The sequence below is a fragment of the Lipotes vexillifer genome, unplaced genomic scaffold (genome assembly GCF_000442215.2).
Source record: "Lipotes vexillifer unplaced genomic scaffold, Lipotes_vexillifer_v1.1 scaffold802, whole genome shotgun sequence".
NCBI lineage: Eukaryota > Metazoa > Chordata > Mammalia > Artiodactyla > Lipotidae > Lipotes > Lipotes vexillifer.
In genome coordinates, this window is record NW_006790237.1 from 731,044 (window position 1) to 748,638 (window position 17,595).

General features: G+C 53.0%; 2 protein-coding genes across 4 annotated transcripts; one reads left to right on the top strand and one right to left on the bottom strand.

Annotated features, from left to right (window-relative positions):
* Positions 1-1,434, top strand: FTL (ferritin light chain). Its single transcript, XM_007463332.1, has 4 exons — positions 1-173; positions 339-485; positions 838-963; positions 1,128-1,434. Exons 1-4 carry the CDS (start codon positions 72-74, stop codon positions 1,278-1,280), a joined length of 528 nt encoding a protein of 175 aa, XP_007463394.1. The 5' UTR covers positions 1-71; the 3' UTR covers positions 1,281-1,434.
* Positions 1,435-3,912: 2,478 nt separating this feature from the next.
* On the bottom strand, positions 3,913-17,476 carry GYS1 (glycogen synthase 1). 3 transcript variants are annotated; one of them, XM_007463333.1, is made up of 16 exons: positions 17,120-17,476; positions 15,540-15,721; positions 13,386-13,577; positions 12,332-12,517; positions 11,944-12,088; positions 10,986-11,103; positions 10,572-10,692; positions 10,151-10,257; positions 8,856-8,915; positions 8,687-8,765; positions 6,888-7,001; positions 6,477-6,603; positions 5,385-5,480; positions 5,031-5,194; positions 4,491-4,571; positions 3,913-4,328 (listed from the first exon to the last, which is right to left on the bottom strand). In XM_007463333.1, the coding sequence occupies exons 1-16, from the start codon at positions 17,235-17,237 to the stop codon at positions 4,005-4,007; spliced, it is 2,214 nt and encodes a 737-aa protein (XP_007463395.1). In that variant the 5' UTR covers positions 17,238-17,476; the 3' UTR covers positions 3,913-4,004. The 3 variants fall into 3 exon arrangements, with proteins under 3 accessions (XP_007463395.1, XP_007463396.1, XP_007463397.1); XM_007463334.1 differs by having other exon boundaries at positions 12,332-12,496; positions 13,362-13,577; positions 17,120-17,237; XM_007463335.1 differs by lacking the exon at positions 13,386-13,577.
* Positions 17,477-17,595: the final 119 nt, after the last annotated feature.

Below are 17,595 nucleotides of genomic sequence, written 5' to 3' on the forward strand. Positions count from 1 at the left end.
CCACTCAGCTGTCCTCGGTCACCGGGACCAGCCAACACCATTTTTTGAGCCGAACTCATTACCGATCAACCATGAGCTCCCAGATTCGTCAGAATTATTCCACCGAGGTGGAGGCCGCCGTCAACCGCCTGGTCAACATGCATCTGCGGGCCTCCTACACCTACCTCTCTCTGGTGAGGGTCCCCAGGACGCCCCCAGCCCAAGTTCCCCTCAGCTGCGCACCTCCGGCCCTCTGCGCACGCGCTGGCCTTCTTTGTTCTGTTGGATAGTCAGAGGCGGAGTCCGCATGCCTGGCCTCGCCTCCTGCTAACCATTGTTCCCGCCATCTCTTCCCGCAGGGCTTCTATTTCGACCGCGACGATGTGGCTCTGGAGGGCGTGGGCCACTTTTTCCGCGAATTGGCCGAAGAGAAGCACGAGAGCGCCAGGCGTCTCTTGAAAATGCAAAACCAGCGCGGCGGCCGCGCCCTCTTCCAGGACGTGCAGGTAAATTGTGTGTGGGCAGCGAACTACATCTCCCAACAGTCCCCGCACTAGAGGCCCCTTGACTGTAGCGGTTTAGACACCGCGTAGGCCTCTCGGAGATTGAGTTCAGTCTTTTGTGGGTTATTACAGCTGGAGATCGAGGCGCACCCAGTTTTCCCAAGACGTGGCGGTACAGAGCGCAGCGTACACGGTCCTGGGACGTGTAGTTATAGGACACTGGGGAATGATAGATACAAACTCTTAGACGTTTTTTTCCGGTTAAGACATCTACTCTCGCAACTACTGGAAAATTAGTTTTTAGTCCTTTCCAGAGTATGTGGCTAGTACTGAGCCGTTTCTGTTTTCGGTATAGAAGCCATCTCAAGATGAGTGGGGTAAAACTCAGGACGCTATGGAAGCCGCCATTAACATGGAGAAGAACCTGAACCAGGCCCTTCTGGATCTGCATGCCCTGGCTTGTGCCCGCGCAGACCCCCACGTAAGTATCTCCAGTCGTGTCTATAAGACCTTCCCTGGAATGATGCTTACATACTAAGCATTGGCCTCATTTGATTGGGCAGATTTCCTTCTGAGTCTCCTTCCCCCATCTGTCACATTGTTAGATCTGTACATGGCAACATTTTCTCCTCTTTTATCACTCAGCTCTGCGACTTCCTGGAGAGCCACTTCCTAGATGAGGAGGTGAAACTCATCAAGAAGATGGGTGACCACCTGACCAACCTCCGCAGGCTGGCTGGTCCCCAGGCTGGGCTGGGCGAGTATCTCTTCGAAAGGCTCACCCTCAAGCACGATTAGGAGCCTCCGGAGCCCAGTGGCCTTTGAGGAGCCCCTCTGGTGTCAGGGCTTCTGCCTGAAGCCCCTCTCTGCAGCCAGTAGGCAGCTTGTTAACCACAGTGGAGCCCTCTCCCAAGCCTTGGACCAAATGGAAACAATAAAGCTTTTTGCAGCAGCTAGTAGTATTTGTGTATCCTGGGAAAAAAGGTGGGATCTCCAGTAGGCAGTTAACCACAGTGGAGCCCTCTCCCAAGCCTTGGACCAAATGGAAACAATAAAGCTTTTTGCAGCAGCTAGTAGTATTTGTGTATCCTGGGAAAAAAGGTGGGATCTGTTTTCACAAGGCTTCTGGCTGCACTGGGCTGGCAGGGAGAGAGGAGTTTGGCGCTCTACTTCTAAGACATAATAACACCTGTGGGGTGTTGCTGTAGTGGGTTTTCTGCTTTGCCAGGCTGTAACTGCCCCTCCTAAGATGGTAGAGCCCAGACTCCAGGGAGAGTCTAGTAAAACCTGGAGTTGCTAGCTGGAAGCAGACAGCTGTTAAAGAGATCAGTAATGAGAAACCGGTTCACATGAGTTATGTTGCTAGGCACTTGCCAAGCTCTGAAGGTACTCTGCCTCAGTTCTGGGAGGCTAAGTAGAAATGTGAGCTCCTTTACATGGGTAAGTTGAGACAAACTGTAAATTACCCATGGTAACCGGGAGGCACACCCAGCTCTGACCTCCAAAGGCTGTTACAGGTGTGGAATTCAAGGCACATAATAGGTAGAACCTGGCTAGTGGGTCTGAGCAGCTGAGGGCACATGGTGTGAAAGAGGTGCTGAGCTAGGGGTTCAGGGCTCAACACAGGCAGAAATGGGATGTGAAATTATCCAAATGGGAACTGAAGAAGCTTGAAGATGACTTAAGCAGCTGCTCGGTCCAAGCAATAAAACGATGTCAACTCTGACCCCCCTACCCCATCCTATTTTTGGTAGATGAATCTAAGAGGAAATGGCTGCTAGACAGCTGTTCTTTTGTCTGCTCAGCACCATGCCCCTCCCGCTGGTAATTCTAGTGGGGGAGGGGACTCTTGGGTGTCACAAACACTGCGGCTAGGCTAACAGAAAGATCACATATCCAAATTCAAACAATCAGAGCTTTCTACTCCCCTGAAAAGCGACTGATTCAGAGATGCACATATAGCCTAGGGACGATTAGAACTGAACGGAGAAAAAGACTCTTTTCCAAAAGTAGAGTCATCCAGGGGACTGTAGGGCCAAAGTCCAGAGGTCAGAGTCCTAGAAACATGCTCTAAGCCAGTGCTGTCCAATAGAACCTTTTGCAGTGATGGAAATGTTCTGTATCTGAGCTGTCCAATAGGGTAGCCATGGGCCACATGTGGCCAGTGGCTATTGAGCCCTTGCATATGGCTAGTGCTACTGAGGAATTTAAGAGCCTGAGCCAACTTTGCCACTTGCAAGTCGAGTCAAAAACAAGAGAGTTGCCTTCCTTTGAAATAACACTGGAATTCAGTGGCAATCCAAGTCTCTAAGACAGTAGAATGAGACAAGAGAACCAGGACCCAGCAGTGGGCAAGGGGAGGAATCAAGAGGTGAAGAGGGAAGGAAGAGGAGGGCGGGGCCAGGATTGAGGCCCACCAAGCCCTCCGTTCAGACTAGACCTGAGATTCTTAAATATAGATGTATTTTTTCATCTCTGGACACACTTCAATCACACCTTCTGCCCTCCCCCCTCCCAATTGCAAACCAATGGCAGCAGACACAGCACAGCACACTGTGAGGGGCCCCTCCCTTTCACCAAAGCTGGGGGCAGGGCACAGCTTAGGGGTGGAAGAGCCTCGAGGTAAATATGGAGGTTCTAGAATCCAGTGGGCTGAGTTCTAGACCAGAAGGAAGGGACCAGGATGCAGCAAAGTGGTGAGGTTCTAGATTTGGCAGCTGGGATCTAGAATCCAGTGGTTTCATGGTGGGTCTAGCGGTTGGGGGTTATGTGTGCAGGTACTGGGGAAGACAGTTGTTCTCAGCAGAGGGATTCCCTGTAGGGCGCAGGAGTTTAGAGATATGGGGAAGAGTTCAGACTCAGGGAAGGAGGAGTAGGGTCTGGTCCAGAAAGGCATCTAGACCAAGACATCTTGTTCTCCAGTAGGAATGAGAAGCCAAGTGGTTCTGCCCCCACTTGCTTGGCCAAAGTGCAGAGGAAGAAGGGAACAGGGGTGGAGGGATCCTCCAGGCAGAGCCGGACACCCCAGGGAGGGCTAAATCAGAGTAAACACGAGCGCACTGGCCTGGAGCCCGAGTTCTGGAGTTAACCTGCATTAAGTCCCTGAAAGTGCCCCAGCTCTGGACTTGATTGTCTCATTAGCAGGGACTCCACGTGGTTTCCAGTGCTTGGTGGCCCTGGGCCAGGCCTGAGCATGGCAGGCTCTGTATGCTGTAAAATTAGCAAGCCGCAAGGGGCTCAAGGAGCCCCAGCATAGAAGGCAACAGAGCAGGTTTCCGAAAACCTCTGGCACCACGGCAGGATAATGGCAGATTCCTGGCCTCTGGGATGGCCTGGGGGACTCCAGGGCACAGATTATGCATTCTGGAACCCAAGAAAGGCACGGCGTTGAGGATTCTGGAGTGTTTGGGATTTCGAGAGAGGAGCTAGAGGGGCTGGAGTGGAGTTTAGGGACAGCGCCATTCTGCATCCACCCTCAAGATAAGGGAGGCAGGGTTGGCAGGGGAGTGCAGGGCAGGGGACTTAGTTGCGCTCCTCGCCCAGGGAGCTGGAGGGGCTGAGGGGCTCGCTGGGGGTGCTGACTGAGCTGGAGGGCGCTGTGTCCACCGAGCCGCGCTTGCTCCCGCCGGTTGAAGACGTGCAGGAGGCGCGGCGTGGCCACTCCGGGGCGCGGATGTTGCGCCGGTCCTTGGCAGCCTCCTCGTCCTCGTCGTAGCGCTCGCCATCTTCATCGGGTGGTCCGTCCCGGGGCTCCTCCTCATCCTCGCTCTGGTGCGGGCTGGAGTGTCTCGACAGTGAGGGCGACGGTGGCACTGAGGCTGGCCGCGGGTAGCGGTAGCCCTGGGTCTGCGTACAGAGGTGTGGGCACAAACCGCATAGTGAGCAGAGGCCTCTACAGCCTGCCTGGGCGTCCAGCGTCCTTGAGGCCTTGCAGCTCCAGGAGGGACACCATACTCCACCCCATCCTTCTAGCTCCTGGCCCCCTAGAGAGACCCCGGATCCACTTACCGCGTCAGCCTCGTGGGGCTCGTAGGTGAACTGTTCTGGAAAGGCCTTGGCCAGCGCCATGTGGCGCGCAGACATGTAGTACTTGTTGGGGGGAAAGAAGAGGAGTGGGCATCAGGGGGCAGGAGCCTGACCCCGCCCCCAGCAGGTTTGGAGGCGGGGTGAACCCTGGTTACACGTTTTATGCAGATGAGCACACTGCGGTGGTTTCCAGTTGGCCCCTCTGCCAACCATCCATCTTTCAGGCTCCACCCCTTATGTAGATAATCAGAGCTGTGAATGGACAGTCTCTGAGCCACTCCCCTTTAACAGGAGCGGAATTCTCCAGTCAGGTACCTCTTTGGCCGCACCCTTATGCAAATAGAGAACTTCCCACCTCGGTGGTCTTCCAGTATGAAAGTTGATTCTTTTCTTAAAGGGACAGCAAGCGTTACAAATAGGAAGAGACCATGCCCTTTGCGCCAGCTTTCGAGGCACGGGGAATCAGAGACCCAGAGCCGTAAGTGACTGATTCACAGCAGAGGACAGGGAGGGGAATTATACCCGGCCTAGGTATTTCCAGTCCAGAAGGTCGGAGAGGCGCTCCGTGCGGTTCCGCTGGATAATGCGCTGCCGCCGGCTCTGCTGGCAGAAACTGTAGAGGAAGGAGGTGAGCTGCGAGCAAGAATCATCCAGGCCTCGGAAACGCCGGTCCAGAATGTAGATGCCTGTCGGGGCCAGGACGAGTCTCAGAAAACAGATTGGGGAAACCTTCATTGTCTCTGGGACTCTGCGGACACCGGGACGCTTCCTCCCACTGGGACTCAGGAGTCCACCCCCTCCTCTCTTAGTGACCCAAGAGACCACGCCCCTCCTTCCCAGGATCCAAGAGTCCCGGCTCTCATTCTGGGCGCTGACCGTAAGCTGAGGGGTCTGCGATGTGTTCCTCCATGAAGCAGCCGAAACCAGAAAGGTTGGTGGAGACACTGGGGATACCCATAACCGTGCACTCAGCTGCGGGAAGGCGTGAGAAAGGTCCTCTTAGCTTGCCCCTCTTTATTGCGTTAAATCCCAGGGAAAGCCCCAATGGCGCCCTCTATTGGCGCCTTTAATAAGAGCCGGGCGCTGTGCCGCGCAAGTCAGGAACCAGACAAATTAGGCTGTGCATTAAAGTATGATAGTCCCTATTCCTTAGAGGGGAAGCTACTAGGCCCAGAAAAGGGAATTCATTTGCCCCAAGGCCTCAGGGTAAGGAAGAGTCCATAATTGGGTAATAAGTATGCTAATTTATTGAGCACGGTACTCTGGGCCAATGTCTACCATTTTAATTTATCCTCATGACCTATAAGACACCTTTTTGTTCCAGACTGCACTGTTTTGGTTGTCATAGCTTTATAGTCTGTTTTGACAAGAGGTAAGACAAGGTCTCTCATTATTACTATCACTGTGTACAGGGCACCTACTACACCTCGCTTACTCCCTTAAATAACGCTGAGAAATGCTTCAAGGAGTTTATTATAATTTTTATATAAGTGTTTCTAAAAACCTCTGTAAGCTGCAAAAGTAGGCACTACATATAACAAGGCTTATGGGAAAAATAGGGCTGGAGCTGGTCACACAAAACCTATGCACCATTTTAACCGTGGATGAAACTGGAAAATTTCCTAATCATCACACAAGCACAGTTTAAAAGACTTGTCAAATTACTCATCATTTAAGAAATATTACAGCAAATGTGGTATTTATTTTGCCTTAAAAACATATGAAAGTAGTTTGATTGTTAGAGAACCAGGCATTTAGCTGTTGTTGTTTTGCTGAACCAAACAGTAGCAAATTGGGAGAAATCCTGTGTGAACTCTGACATCAGCCCTCTAGTTACTCACATGAGCTACTGTGTCACAAAAACACATGAACAGACTGTTTCCATTGTTCCTGTTTTGCAAAGGAGGAGTTTGGAGCTCAGGGGGGGCCAGTCCCTTGTCCTGGGATCATGGCAGACACTGAACTCACCTGGTGTGTAGCCCCAAGGCTCATAGTAGGAGGGGAAGACGCCCAGGTGGCAGCCACGGACAAACTCCTCATAGTCCACAGGGAGCAGGGGGCTCGTAGAGGAGAGGAACTCCGGGTGAAAAATCACCTGGCAGTGGAAAACAAGGGCTCAGCCTGAGCACCTTATTTAGCTACTCCCTGGGGATCCCAGAGAGGATGAAAAAGTTGTCTAAAGCCACACAAGACAGTGTCAGGACAAAGACTGGAATCCAAGTCTGCCTCAGAAGCAAAGGTTCTTTCTAAACATTGCAATCCTTTGACATACCAGGGGAGATGGGGAATGTGAGGCTCAGGCTCCAGCCCCCATATCACTGCCCTCCCCAGCACCACCCCACCCACCCATGCCCAACCCACCCTGGCCAGTGCCCTCACCTTGACCCTGTCGGCACTACTATTGAAGAGGCCAATTCGGCGGATGGTGGTCAAAATAGGATCTGAGGAGTCGTCCAGCATATTGTGGGTGCACACAGGAGGGAAAGACTGCCGCTGTAGGGGCCAGAAGTGGGGTGGGGGGGTCAGGGAAGGGACAGAGCGCTTCCTACTTCCCCATGAGCCATGCTCATCCTGGGGATCTAAGGAGACAATTCCCATCAGGTTGTGGAGCAACAAACCCAAGAGATTACCAAGAGTTGTAGATTTCCTACTTGGCTCTATCTGTAAAGGTTTTCTTCCCCCCTTAACCACCATAAGACGAAAAGAAACTACAATCCCAGCTGTCTTAGAGGCAGAGCCAGTGTTAACATGCCTCATAGACTAGAGGGAGTTGTAGCTATCTTGTTCTGTACTCTGGGCTCTCATCAAAGAAACCCAAAGGGACTGTAACTCCCAGCAATTGATGGGGACTGTGCCTTTCAGGGGCTGCTTGTCGGAAGTTATAGTTTTCTTATGAAAATCCTGGATCTCTTTCTCTCCAAGTTCCTTTTACTCTCCATCCTGTATTCTCTCCACCTCCACCCTCAAAAGAGGCCCAAAGAAACCACAATTCCCAAGAGCCACTGGAGGAAGACAGAGCTAGTGTGACAGCAGTCCCAGGGGCTGCTAGGATATATAGTTCTTTGCAGCTGTCCCATTATTCCTCTCATTAAAAGATCTACTCATCTTCAGTTTACTGACTCCAGGAGCCCAGGAAACTACAACTCCCAGCAGCCCCATGGCAGAAACATCCTCAGTGACACCGACTGCCTTAGGAACTACTGGAAATTATAGTTTGGCCAAAAACAATTCACACCTTGTTTGTGCAACTTGGCTGTCTTGGTTTCCATTCCCCAGGATTGGGGGAAATCACCAACCCTGACTACAGGTACCAAAAACCCTTGACTCCAGAGAATAAAAGAACTCTAATTCCCAGAAGTTTCTGGGGCAAGGGAAGAGTCAAGGTAACAGAAAGCCCTGGGGGCTGCTGGGAGTTGTGGTTCTCATTTTGTGATTGCCAATTTTCTCTAAGGTTTCCCACCCATCTAATTAACCCCAGGTATCTAAAGAAGCTACAACTCCCAGGGGTATTTGGAGACTAAGACACAACCAGTGGGATAAGAAACAGTAGCTACTGAAAGTTTTCAATGTTCTTCAGTGAATAACTGTTGTTTTTTGTTGTTTTTTCTTCTTCTTTGATCGTACCATGCAGCACGTGGGATCTTAGTCCCGAACCAGGGATCGAACCCGCACCCCCTGTATTTGAAGCACAGAGTCTTAACCCCTGGACTGCCAGGGAAGTCCCGAAATAATTTTTTTAGCTGACCTGGCTCTATCCCTAGAGGCCCAACAAAACTACCACTCCCAGCAGTCTCTGGGGGAAGAGGTGGAGGTAGCTTGCAGCAAGGCCCAGGGTTAGCTGGGAGTTGCAGTTCTCCTTTTGTGGCTAGCTTGACTTTAGTTTAAGGTCCCTTCCATCTTTCGTTCATGGATCCCCAAGGACTCAAAGAAACTACAACTCCCAGAAGCCTCTGTGGCAGAATAAGCTGTGGGAAAGCAGGCTGCCCTAAAGGCTTCTGGGAATTGAAATTCTACCAGTCAGCTCACACACACCCTTCTGACTTCAGAATTGATTCCTTGAATAAGGAGTGCCAACAAAGCATAACTCCCAGCCATCTCAGGGGTCAGAGCTAACACGGCAAGCTGCCTCCAGGGCTGCTGGGAATCGCCATCTTTCGAGTCAGGAGTTCAAACCATACCTGCGTGGCAAAGATGGCTCTCTTCATCATAGTGAAGTCCTCCTTGTCCAGCATCTTGTTCATGTCTGGGAGGCTCCCCCTGTAAGGCGAGCAGTGGGATGCATCTGGGAATGGGTGATGAGAGGGTTTAGAGCCCAGGAGGATGCAGGGGTGAGGGCGGGACACTCACACCAGCAAGGATTCATAAAGCTTCCTCCCAAACTTCTCCTTCACTGTGTTGGCCGTATCCCTGGAAGGAGCAGAGCGACAACATCACTTATAGACCAGCTGCCATTTATTGTTAGGCTTCTGGGGCAGCTGGGAAGTTGAGGTCTGAGCAGAGAAGCTCTGGATATTTCTGGCTGGAGGATGGAGACTCAGGGAATAGGCCCTGGAAGGCTCGGATCCCTTGTGCTTTGCATCAGCTCTGCGGCCAGGGACAGGTGGCCTTCCCTCTCTGACTTCAATGCCTCATCTGTCAGCTGGGGATAAAAATAGAAGCAACCTCAAAGGTTTGCAGTGAGAATTCGATGAGGTCATGACAAAAAGTGCACAGTGCCCATCACACAGTGAGCCTTCCAAAAATGTCAGCTATTATTAGGACTTAGGCTAGTCCTGGTAGTCGTGATGCTAAGCCCCATTTTATAAAAAGGGAAAATTACATTCTGAGAGAGGAAAATGTATGGACACAAGTAAAGCTAGCAAAAAGTGCCACCCTACAACTTCATTGACATTCCCCTGTTCATGGTCCTCTCGAAGCTCTGGCCTCATTTTCTACCCCATCTCCCTAGGGTACTCTGCTTCAGCCCCGCTGGCTTCCTTGCTGTTTTCTCAAACATGCCTCAGGGCCTTTGCACTTGCCATTGCCTCTGCCTGAAATGCTGTTCCCCAGATACACACAGGGTTTCCTCCCTCGTTTCCTTTCTTGGTCTCTACTTGCTGGCACTTACTCAGTGTGGCCTGTCCTGACAACCCTGTCTCATATTCCAGTCCTGCTTTTTTTTTTTGCCAGAGCACTTTCTATAGAACTTTCTAGAATGTGATCACAATGAGGGCAGGGATTTTATCTTTCTGCCTCACAGCTGCATTCCCAGTGCCTAGAACAGCACCTGGCACACAGTAGGAGGTCAAGAAATAGCTGATGGCTAATAGGTGTTTTTTTACAGATGAGGAAACTGAGGCTTGAAGACGGGGAGTGGTTTGCCTAAAGTCACAAAGCCAGAGCAGGACAGGGGCATGAGCGGGATCTCGCCAGCTTGATACCAGAGCCCTGGTCATGCTGTCACACTTGTCCTGCCTGCGACTGCAACTTCGTACTGCCCCTGAGTTGCAGGCATCTGGAGCAAGTAACTTTGCTGGGAATCAGGTGGGGGATGGGTCGATCATGTCACAGATGACAAAACTGAGACTCCAGGAGAAACAGGGGACCCAAAGCACACAGCTGGGAGTGGGAGCGGCAGGGATGCCGGGCCGAGGGCTGCTGACCAAAGCTGCTTGCGCACGGCTTGGCCCTTAAGGGTTTCCACGTTGAAATTGTTGGTCCGAGCTGGCATGATGAAGAAGGCAACCACTGTCTGCTCGCTGCCATTCACCTGGGGCAGAGGAAAGGGAGGGTGTGTGTGTGTGTGTGCGCGTGTGAGTGTGTGAGGATCACATGGGAGAAGGCTGAGACCACCCACCCTTTTCCACCCCCCAAGACCACAAGGACCCTGCCATGCTCCTCACTGTCAAGGAGAATTATAGGACAGAGCTACCATTCCCACGGGGACTCTGATATCGTTTCTGGGTCCCTACACTCCTATTTTACACATGGGTTTCCCTGCCCCCACCTCCCCAGGTCTCCGTTCTCCCCAGTCGTGTACTGATTTTCTCATCCTCCTTGTCCCCTTTGCAGCCCAGGCCTTACTCTGAGCAGATAGTTGAGCCGGGCCAAGGCCTCCAGGAAGACATCGGCCCCCTTGTTGGAGAATTCATAGCGGCCAGCGATAAAGAAGTACAAGGTCTTGTCCAAGTTGAAGTCCAGGTGCCTAAAGAAGCCACAAGACAGGGTGAAGCCAAGACCCTCACCCACTAGCCCCAGCCTTGAAACTACAAACCCCAGAAGCCACAGGGGCAAAGAACATCTTAGGACAGAAGCATCATGGGAACTCCTGGGAATTGTTCTTTTCTCCTTAGATGGGGATTTCCTTAAATACTCAGCCATTGTTCTAGCGCTCAAGAACTCAAGAGGCTGAGTCCTCAGCTGTCCCCTCTGTTGGCCCCAGGAGTCTGGGTTCCCAACCACCCTCTCTCTCAAGATCTAGGTATCTGGCCTACATACCCATAAAAATGGCCCCGCACAAACTCCTGGATTCGAGCCTTGCTCTGAGCATGGAGGTTCTGGAACTCATGCATGGCAGAGAATTTCTTCACATTCAGTCCATTGGGGGTCACGATATCTGGGATTGGGGGAGAAGGTCCCACATTTCATTTCTTCATTTCTTCGTTCAGATCAATGTGGCTGAATGAATAAATGAAGGAAAGACCCCTTTCCTTTCACAATGTCTTTGTTTCAATAGCTCCCCAGTGAGCTCCTGTGGTGACCCAGCTGCCCTGCCACTCAGATACCTTCTTGCCCAATATTGCATGCTTATATTCACAAGCCTGACTACAACTCCCGTCAGCCCCTGTGAATGGCTAACCAGACAGGGAACAGAGCAACATCGGGGCTTCTGGGAGTCGTAGCTCTTTTGTTTCCCCTATGCCACCCTGAGCTGGGGGAATGAATCAATGTCCCCATTCTGCTTCTCTATCTTCAAGCCTCTTTTAGGGCCCCAACCATTTCCTATTATCATAGAAATTAAAGCATATCAGTGAAAAACTATAACCTCCATCAGCTCCTGGGGCAAAATTCCAGGAATATAAGGAGCTAGACAGCCAAAGGTATTCTGGGAGTTATAGTTCTCACCTTATACCCAATGAGAATGGATGCTATAGTTTGGGAAGAATAACTGGTTCCAATACTGCTTTTCTCAAAAACAAAATGCAAGGAACCTCCTTCCTCTTTCAGAAGACCAATATCTACATTAGCCAGTAAAAGAATTTTACCATTTCTGAGATTAAAGAAACTACACTTCCCATTAGCCTCTAGGGCATGCAGCCAGGCAGCCTCATATTCAGGTCACCAACCTAGGGCATTCTAGGAGTTGTAGTTCTCTGCTCTTTACAGCAAAAACATTGGAACAGGCCTTGGCATAGACTACCTCGTTTATGCCTACAGACCCAGGCCTATTTCCTACCTGGTTTCCTTTTGAGTAGGTGCTGAGCCTCAATGGCGGTAATCTGGGACACGGTAGTGAAGACATGAGCGCAGTGGGCTGCCGCCCGCTCCATGCAGTAGCGGTGATAGATTTGCCTCTCACCTGCTTCCTTGTCCACGTTGAACTGGGTAGGGAGGGAGGGCAATCAGGTTAGAAGAACTGGGGAGAAGACAGGCGGTCCAGACTCCAGGGTCTTAAGGGAGATTGGGCCATGAAGCTAGACTCCTGGGCCTGAGGGTGGAGGGGGTTGGGGACTTGGATTCCTGGGTCCTGGGGGAAGAGGGAACTTGATCCCCTTGGGCTTCGCAGACAGCCTTGGGCTGTCCTGAAATATTGGCAGCCCCCATCTGCCACGCTCCCAGCTTACATTCTCCAGGTTGTTGTAGAAGTCCACGGCACCGGCACACAGGTATCGCCCCAGCAGCGTGGCGTGGGTCGTGAAGATGGTAGCCACAGGCAGCCGCCGGGCACGGCATAGGCAGAGCCCGATGCCCGCCAACCACTCATGGAAGTGTGCAACCACATGTGGTTTCTCCTCGCTCTGGGCCAGGAACTGTGGGGCAATAGGCGTAGGGCCACTGTGTCTCCATGTGTGTTGTGAAGACAACCAGCAATCCCCAACGTGGATGAGGAAGCAGGGAGGAGGTCAATCTATCCCCACAACCGCACAGAGTGGGTGGTGACCCATTGCAATCCCCATGGGACAAGGAGCTCTAAATTCTTAAGGCAGCCAGACTAGCCAGCTGACCTCATTCCCAGAGGTTGATGGGAGCTGTGTTTTTTTGACCAACCTTCTAAGTTCCAGAAGGGCTGAATTGGAAAGACCAAAGTTTTAGTGTCCCCAAGTCCTGAACACAATTCCTGGACACCTTTTATGTCAATCAAGAGTAGACCTGTACTGGATACTGGTTGAAGGACTACAACTCCCAGAATGCCCTAGGAGCGGCCAATTCATAAACTGTCCCAGGGTATGGGAAACAAGTTTCTTGAGCCTTTTAAAACCTAAGAGAGGGTCCGAATTGGGGTTCCTGGTTCTCAGATAGGCTGGGGATTCCCAAACATCCGGGGACTCATCTGAGAGCCAAGTCCCGCCCATATTAGAGAATTACAACTCCCAGAACTCCCTGGGGGGTGAGCCCTCCCGTCAAGCCAGCCTCCCCAAGAGCTAATGGCTTAGAATTCCTATATTTGGAAGACTGGAGTGAATGAAGCTGGGGTTGGGAGACTGGGTCTTTGAGGAAAGAAGAATCTTGGCCCCTGGATGTCCATATTGCCTGAAACCAGAGCTAATCCTCGGTTTAAAGGACTACAACTCCCAGAATGCTCTGGGAGACACTGGCCACCCTCTGGCCTCGGATGGCCACTGTAATTTGGGGCCTGGGGTCGAAAGGAGTGACACGGGGATTGGCAGTGGGGCCTACCTCACCCAGGAACCAGGTGGTGAGGAAGCCAAAAAGGACGGCGTCGTTGCCTTCCCGGTCATACCAGGGCACCCCGATGTTGCACGTGTCCCATAGCTCCCCCTTCCAGCGCTCCAGGGCCCAGGCTGAGGCCCCCACGTCGAGGAGCACCACCAGGGGGCCCCCCTCGATCAGCCAGCGCCCGAAATACACCTGCAGGGGGACACAGGGTTTTAGGGTTTTGGCCACCTGTCTCTGGGCAGAGCAACTGCGTTTCTCCCATCCCCAGGGAGACGTCTGGGTTCATGGCCTCAGTGCTTCTACCTTCTGTTTCTGTATCTGCTGCTAATTTCTCACCTACTGCCTTATTTCTCTATTTGCCATTAGTTATTCCCACCACAATTTTTTCCCATCTCGGCTGCAGCATCTCCCTATCCCTTGCTTAGTTTCTCTAACAGTTGCCTCTCTTCTCTACTTATAAACCCACATTGCACACGTCCTGTCTCTGTGCCCCCACTGCCTTATTTTTCCACCCTGCTAATCATTTCTCCAGCTCGCTGCCTTGCTTCTGTGTTCGCTGCCACATTTCTCTCACCAACCATAATGCTGCTTTCTCCCATTATCTTTCCTTTCTGCCGCTCACTCCTTGTACTGGCTCCTTCTTCCACTCGCTCCCTTGTTTCTGATCCTTTCGCCATATATTTGTCACCTGCTTCCTCTTTTCTCTGCCCATAGGCCCATCTTGTACTTTGCAGCCTCATTTCTAACACTGCCCACCCACTTTCCATGCACGGGGGCTACATTTTTCTACCCACTGCCGTGTTTCTAAGCCTTGTGGTCGCATTTCTGGCCCTGCCACGTTTCATTGATCTGTTGCTTTCTTCCTGAGACCGTGATCCAGATTTTGGGCCTGCTGCCAGATTTTGGGCCGACAAGCCATCCTACTCCTCCCCAGCCTGGCTTTTCCCAGCTTTAGGTGCCTGACCCCCTATGCTCCTCCCCCTCCCAGCTGTTGTCTGCCCTTTTGCTGGGGGGGCTATTCTTAGGCCCCCAGCACATGGACAGCAGCTGCCATGGGGGAGGGACTGGGCTGCCCTAGGGTTCCTTAGGGACACAGTCCCGTCTCACTGGACTCCAGACCCCACCCCAAATCAGAGGCTGTGAATGAATGAAGGCAGCATTGTACCTCTCCCTCCCAGACCCCAATGTCTGCACCTCAGCCCTGCTGCCTGATGGCCCTCTCCCTGGGGGACAGCCACCTCTCTGTCCTCATCCTTCAATTCTCATTGGGTGCCTGGGACTCTCCCCTCCTCTTTTTTATTTTTTTTTCCCCTCCTCCTTTTAATTCCTGGCTGCGCATCCAAAACTCTGTCCCCCGGGTTTGCCTGACTACCTCTCCTCTCTTCCTCAATATTCCATCTTCCTCTCTCTTTTGAGATCCTTCTCTCTAAAACATCAGGCTATCTCTTTTCTGTTTCTGGACTCTGTCTATCTCCCTATTGCTCTAACCACTGGGGCCACCATCACTTTTTGGAACACTCAGCCTCTCTCCATCTGGCTTCCTCCTTTGCCTGCCTGTCCACCTCACTCTCCAAGTGTGGCTGCTTTCAGTAATAATGATGATGATAATAATAACCACGATGACACCTCACAGCTCACAGACAGTACTAACTGCATGCCAGGACCTGGGCTGAAAACTTTTTATGAACATTTCATCCTCCCAGGAAACCTATAAAGCGGATGCTATTAGCATGTTCATTCGCCAAGGTCACAAGGCAGGAAGCAGAGAAGGCGAATTTGAACTTCAGGCTCCAGAACTCCTGCTCTGGCCTCCTGCCTCACCCCCAAGCCCACCTCCCCTGGGTTTTGTCTGGCTGTCCATGTAGCTCTTTTCCTCTCTCTGGATCTGAGGATCTTGGCCTCTTGGGACCATCTTTCAGTCTGTCTCATACCTGCTGTCTGTCTGTCCATTCACCAATGTCTTAGAGCTGGGGGTTCACCCACTCACTTCACGGGGTCCTGCATCTGTCTGAGTGTCTGTCAGATGTCTGCCCGGGAAAGTGCTGGGCCATCCTGAGTTTCTGTCCATGCCTCCCTCTCTCCCTGGGGCTGTCCATCCCCTGCTCCTTCTCTTTCTGCTGCCCCCACCCTGCCCTCGGCAGGGCCATGTCCCACCTTGCAGCCCTTGCTGTTCATGGAGTCCAGAGTCCTCTTCAGGGCTGGGGTCGGGGGCTCGAGCAGTTCCACCTGGGTCCTCACGCCCTGCTCCGTGTACGGTCCCACCAGGTAGTAGTTGTCGCCCCACTCATCCCCTGTCACCTTCGCCTTCGTCTGCAGCACCGTGTAGATGCCACCCACTGTGGGCAGAGGTCCACAGATCTGGGGCCTGGGGCGGGGGGGGGGGGTGCACGGGAGCCCCGGACCTCTGGCTCAGAGGGAAAAGGGGCCTGGGAGCCCACACTTCAGAGTCAGAGGAAGGAGGGGAGAGGGCGGTGATGGATGGTACTCCTGGGTCAATGGGAGAAGGGGGCTGGGGTCGGGACTTGAAGGGAGGAGGGTGCTGAGTCTGAGAGAAGGCGCTGGGGGCCTAGGCTTCTAGGTGTGAGGGAATTAGGGGCTGGGGCTGAGGAGAACAGAAGCTGACAAGGGTTATTAGGGCCTAGCTTCTTGAGTTCCCAGCTTACAGGAGCTGGATTTAAATTCCCAGTCAGGCTCCAGGACACAGTAAGGGAGAATCCCTCTTCGTGGCCTCATTTAGGTCCTCAGAGTTGCCCAGAAGAAGCCAGAGCCGTTATTCCTCACCCCCCGGGGGCTCTGCCGACCTGTCCCTCAGTTCCCTCTCCCTACGTGGGGACACAGGCATACAGGGCCCTGCCCCTCCCGTGACTCCATTCCAGATCCAGGAGTCTGGGCCTCCAGCCTCCTTACCTCCTGAAGCCTGGGCCCTGGAGATCCATGTCTCCATGTTCACAGACCTCCCCTTTCTCTCCCAAGACTCAGCAAAGCAAAATCTCAGCTCCCTTTCTTCTGTGGAGCTAGACTGCCTAGCTCTTGGGATTCCAGTCCCAGCCTTCTCCAAATCCAGAACCTCAGGCCCTTTGGAGCCCAGAACCCAGAAATCCAGGCCCCCAGCCACTCCCATCCCAGGGCCCAGCCCCTGACCAGCTTAGGACTTCCCAGCCTTTCCCCATTCCTGCACGCATGTCTCTGAGGCTACAGACTCCTCTACTCCTAAGAACCCAGAGCTCAGGCCCGCAGGACCCAGGCATCCAGGCCCTAACTCTCTCTCACCCTAGGATCTAAGAATTAGGGTCTCCAGCCCCTTCACATCTTTACTCTCAAATGACCAGTTCCCCAAATTCTCCCACCAGGATTCACGCATCGTATCTCCAAGTGGGCTCTCTCCCAAATCCGGAGTTACATCCCAAGACCCTTCCCCCTAGGGCCACAGTTCTGAAGTGCAAAACCCCTCCCCCCATCTCCTTCCCTATTGAGGACCCAGGTCTCTGGTCTTTTTTCATTTTAGCCCCCTCACCCCTAGGACCCAGGACCTGGGTTTCCAACCTCCTTTCATCTTAGGCGACTCATCCCCTCCCTCCAGGGCACAGGAGACAAACTCCAGTCCCTCCCCAAGGACACAGGAGTCACAGGCTCCTTGCCCAGGACCCAAGCCTCGTTCCTCTGTTACTCTATAGTTCCGGGCCCCCATCCCCGACTGCCCTTCTCATCCGGGTCCCTCCGCCCGGCGTGCTCACCCTTGTTGGCCACCTCCCAGGCCACCTCAAAAAGCACTGTGTTCTCCAGGTCGAATTCATCGTCCCAATCCTCCAGTCCTGGCAGTGAGGACATGGACAAAGTGCGGTTTAGAGGCATGGCCGACGCGGTTAGAGGGCTCCGGGGGCCACAGGTGGGGGCCCCAGAGGTGTCTGAGGAATGCACTGGGCAGGCCGCTGGGCCAGGTAGCTGGTGCCCGACGGGAAGCTTGCACCACCCTCGGCTTCCTATTGCACGACCGCACTACCGCCTGCAGAGCTCGGACCGGGGCCGTAGACGGCCGCAGCGTCACTGAGCCCAGTGGGGGTTCCTGCAGTGAACCCTTGCGGCCACCAGGAGGGGGTGCCCGCCCCCCGACCAGCGCCATTGGTCAGCGCCCGGGGGCGGGGCTCCCGCGTCTCTCATTGGTGAACAGTGCAGGGTTCACTCAGCCCCGCCCCCGCCTTGGCTGTTGGTG

Excerpts from the sequence above, each read along its gene's own strand:
- GYS1 (XM_007463334.1), bottom strand. The coding sequence starts at position 17,237 with ATGCCTCTAAACCGCACTTTGTCCATGTCCTCACTGCCAGGACTGGAG. Across the intron at positions 11,104-11,943 it reads CCTACTCAAAAGGAAACCAG|ATATCGTGACCCCCAATGGA; the intron begins GTAGGAAATAGG and ends CCCCAATCCCAG. Across the intron at positions 5,481-6,476 it reads GCCTTGGGGCTACACACCAG|CTGAGTGCACGGTTATGGGT; the intron begins GTGAGTTCAGTG and ends GCCTTCCCGCAG.
- FTL (XM_007463332.1), top strand. The coding sequence starts at position 72 with ATGAGCTCCCAGATTCGTCAGAATTATTCCACCGAGGTGGAGGCCGCC. Across the intron at positions 486-837 it reads CCCTCTTCCAGGACGTGCAG|AAGCCATCTCAAGATGAGTG; the intron begins GTAAATTGTGTG and ends TTTTCGGTATAG. Across the intron at positions 964-1,127 it reads GTGCCCGCGCAGACCCCCAC|CTCTGCGACTTCCTGGAGAG; the intron begins GTAAGTATCTCC and ends TTTATCACTCAG.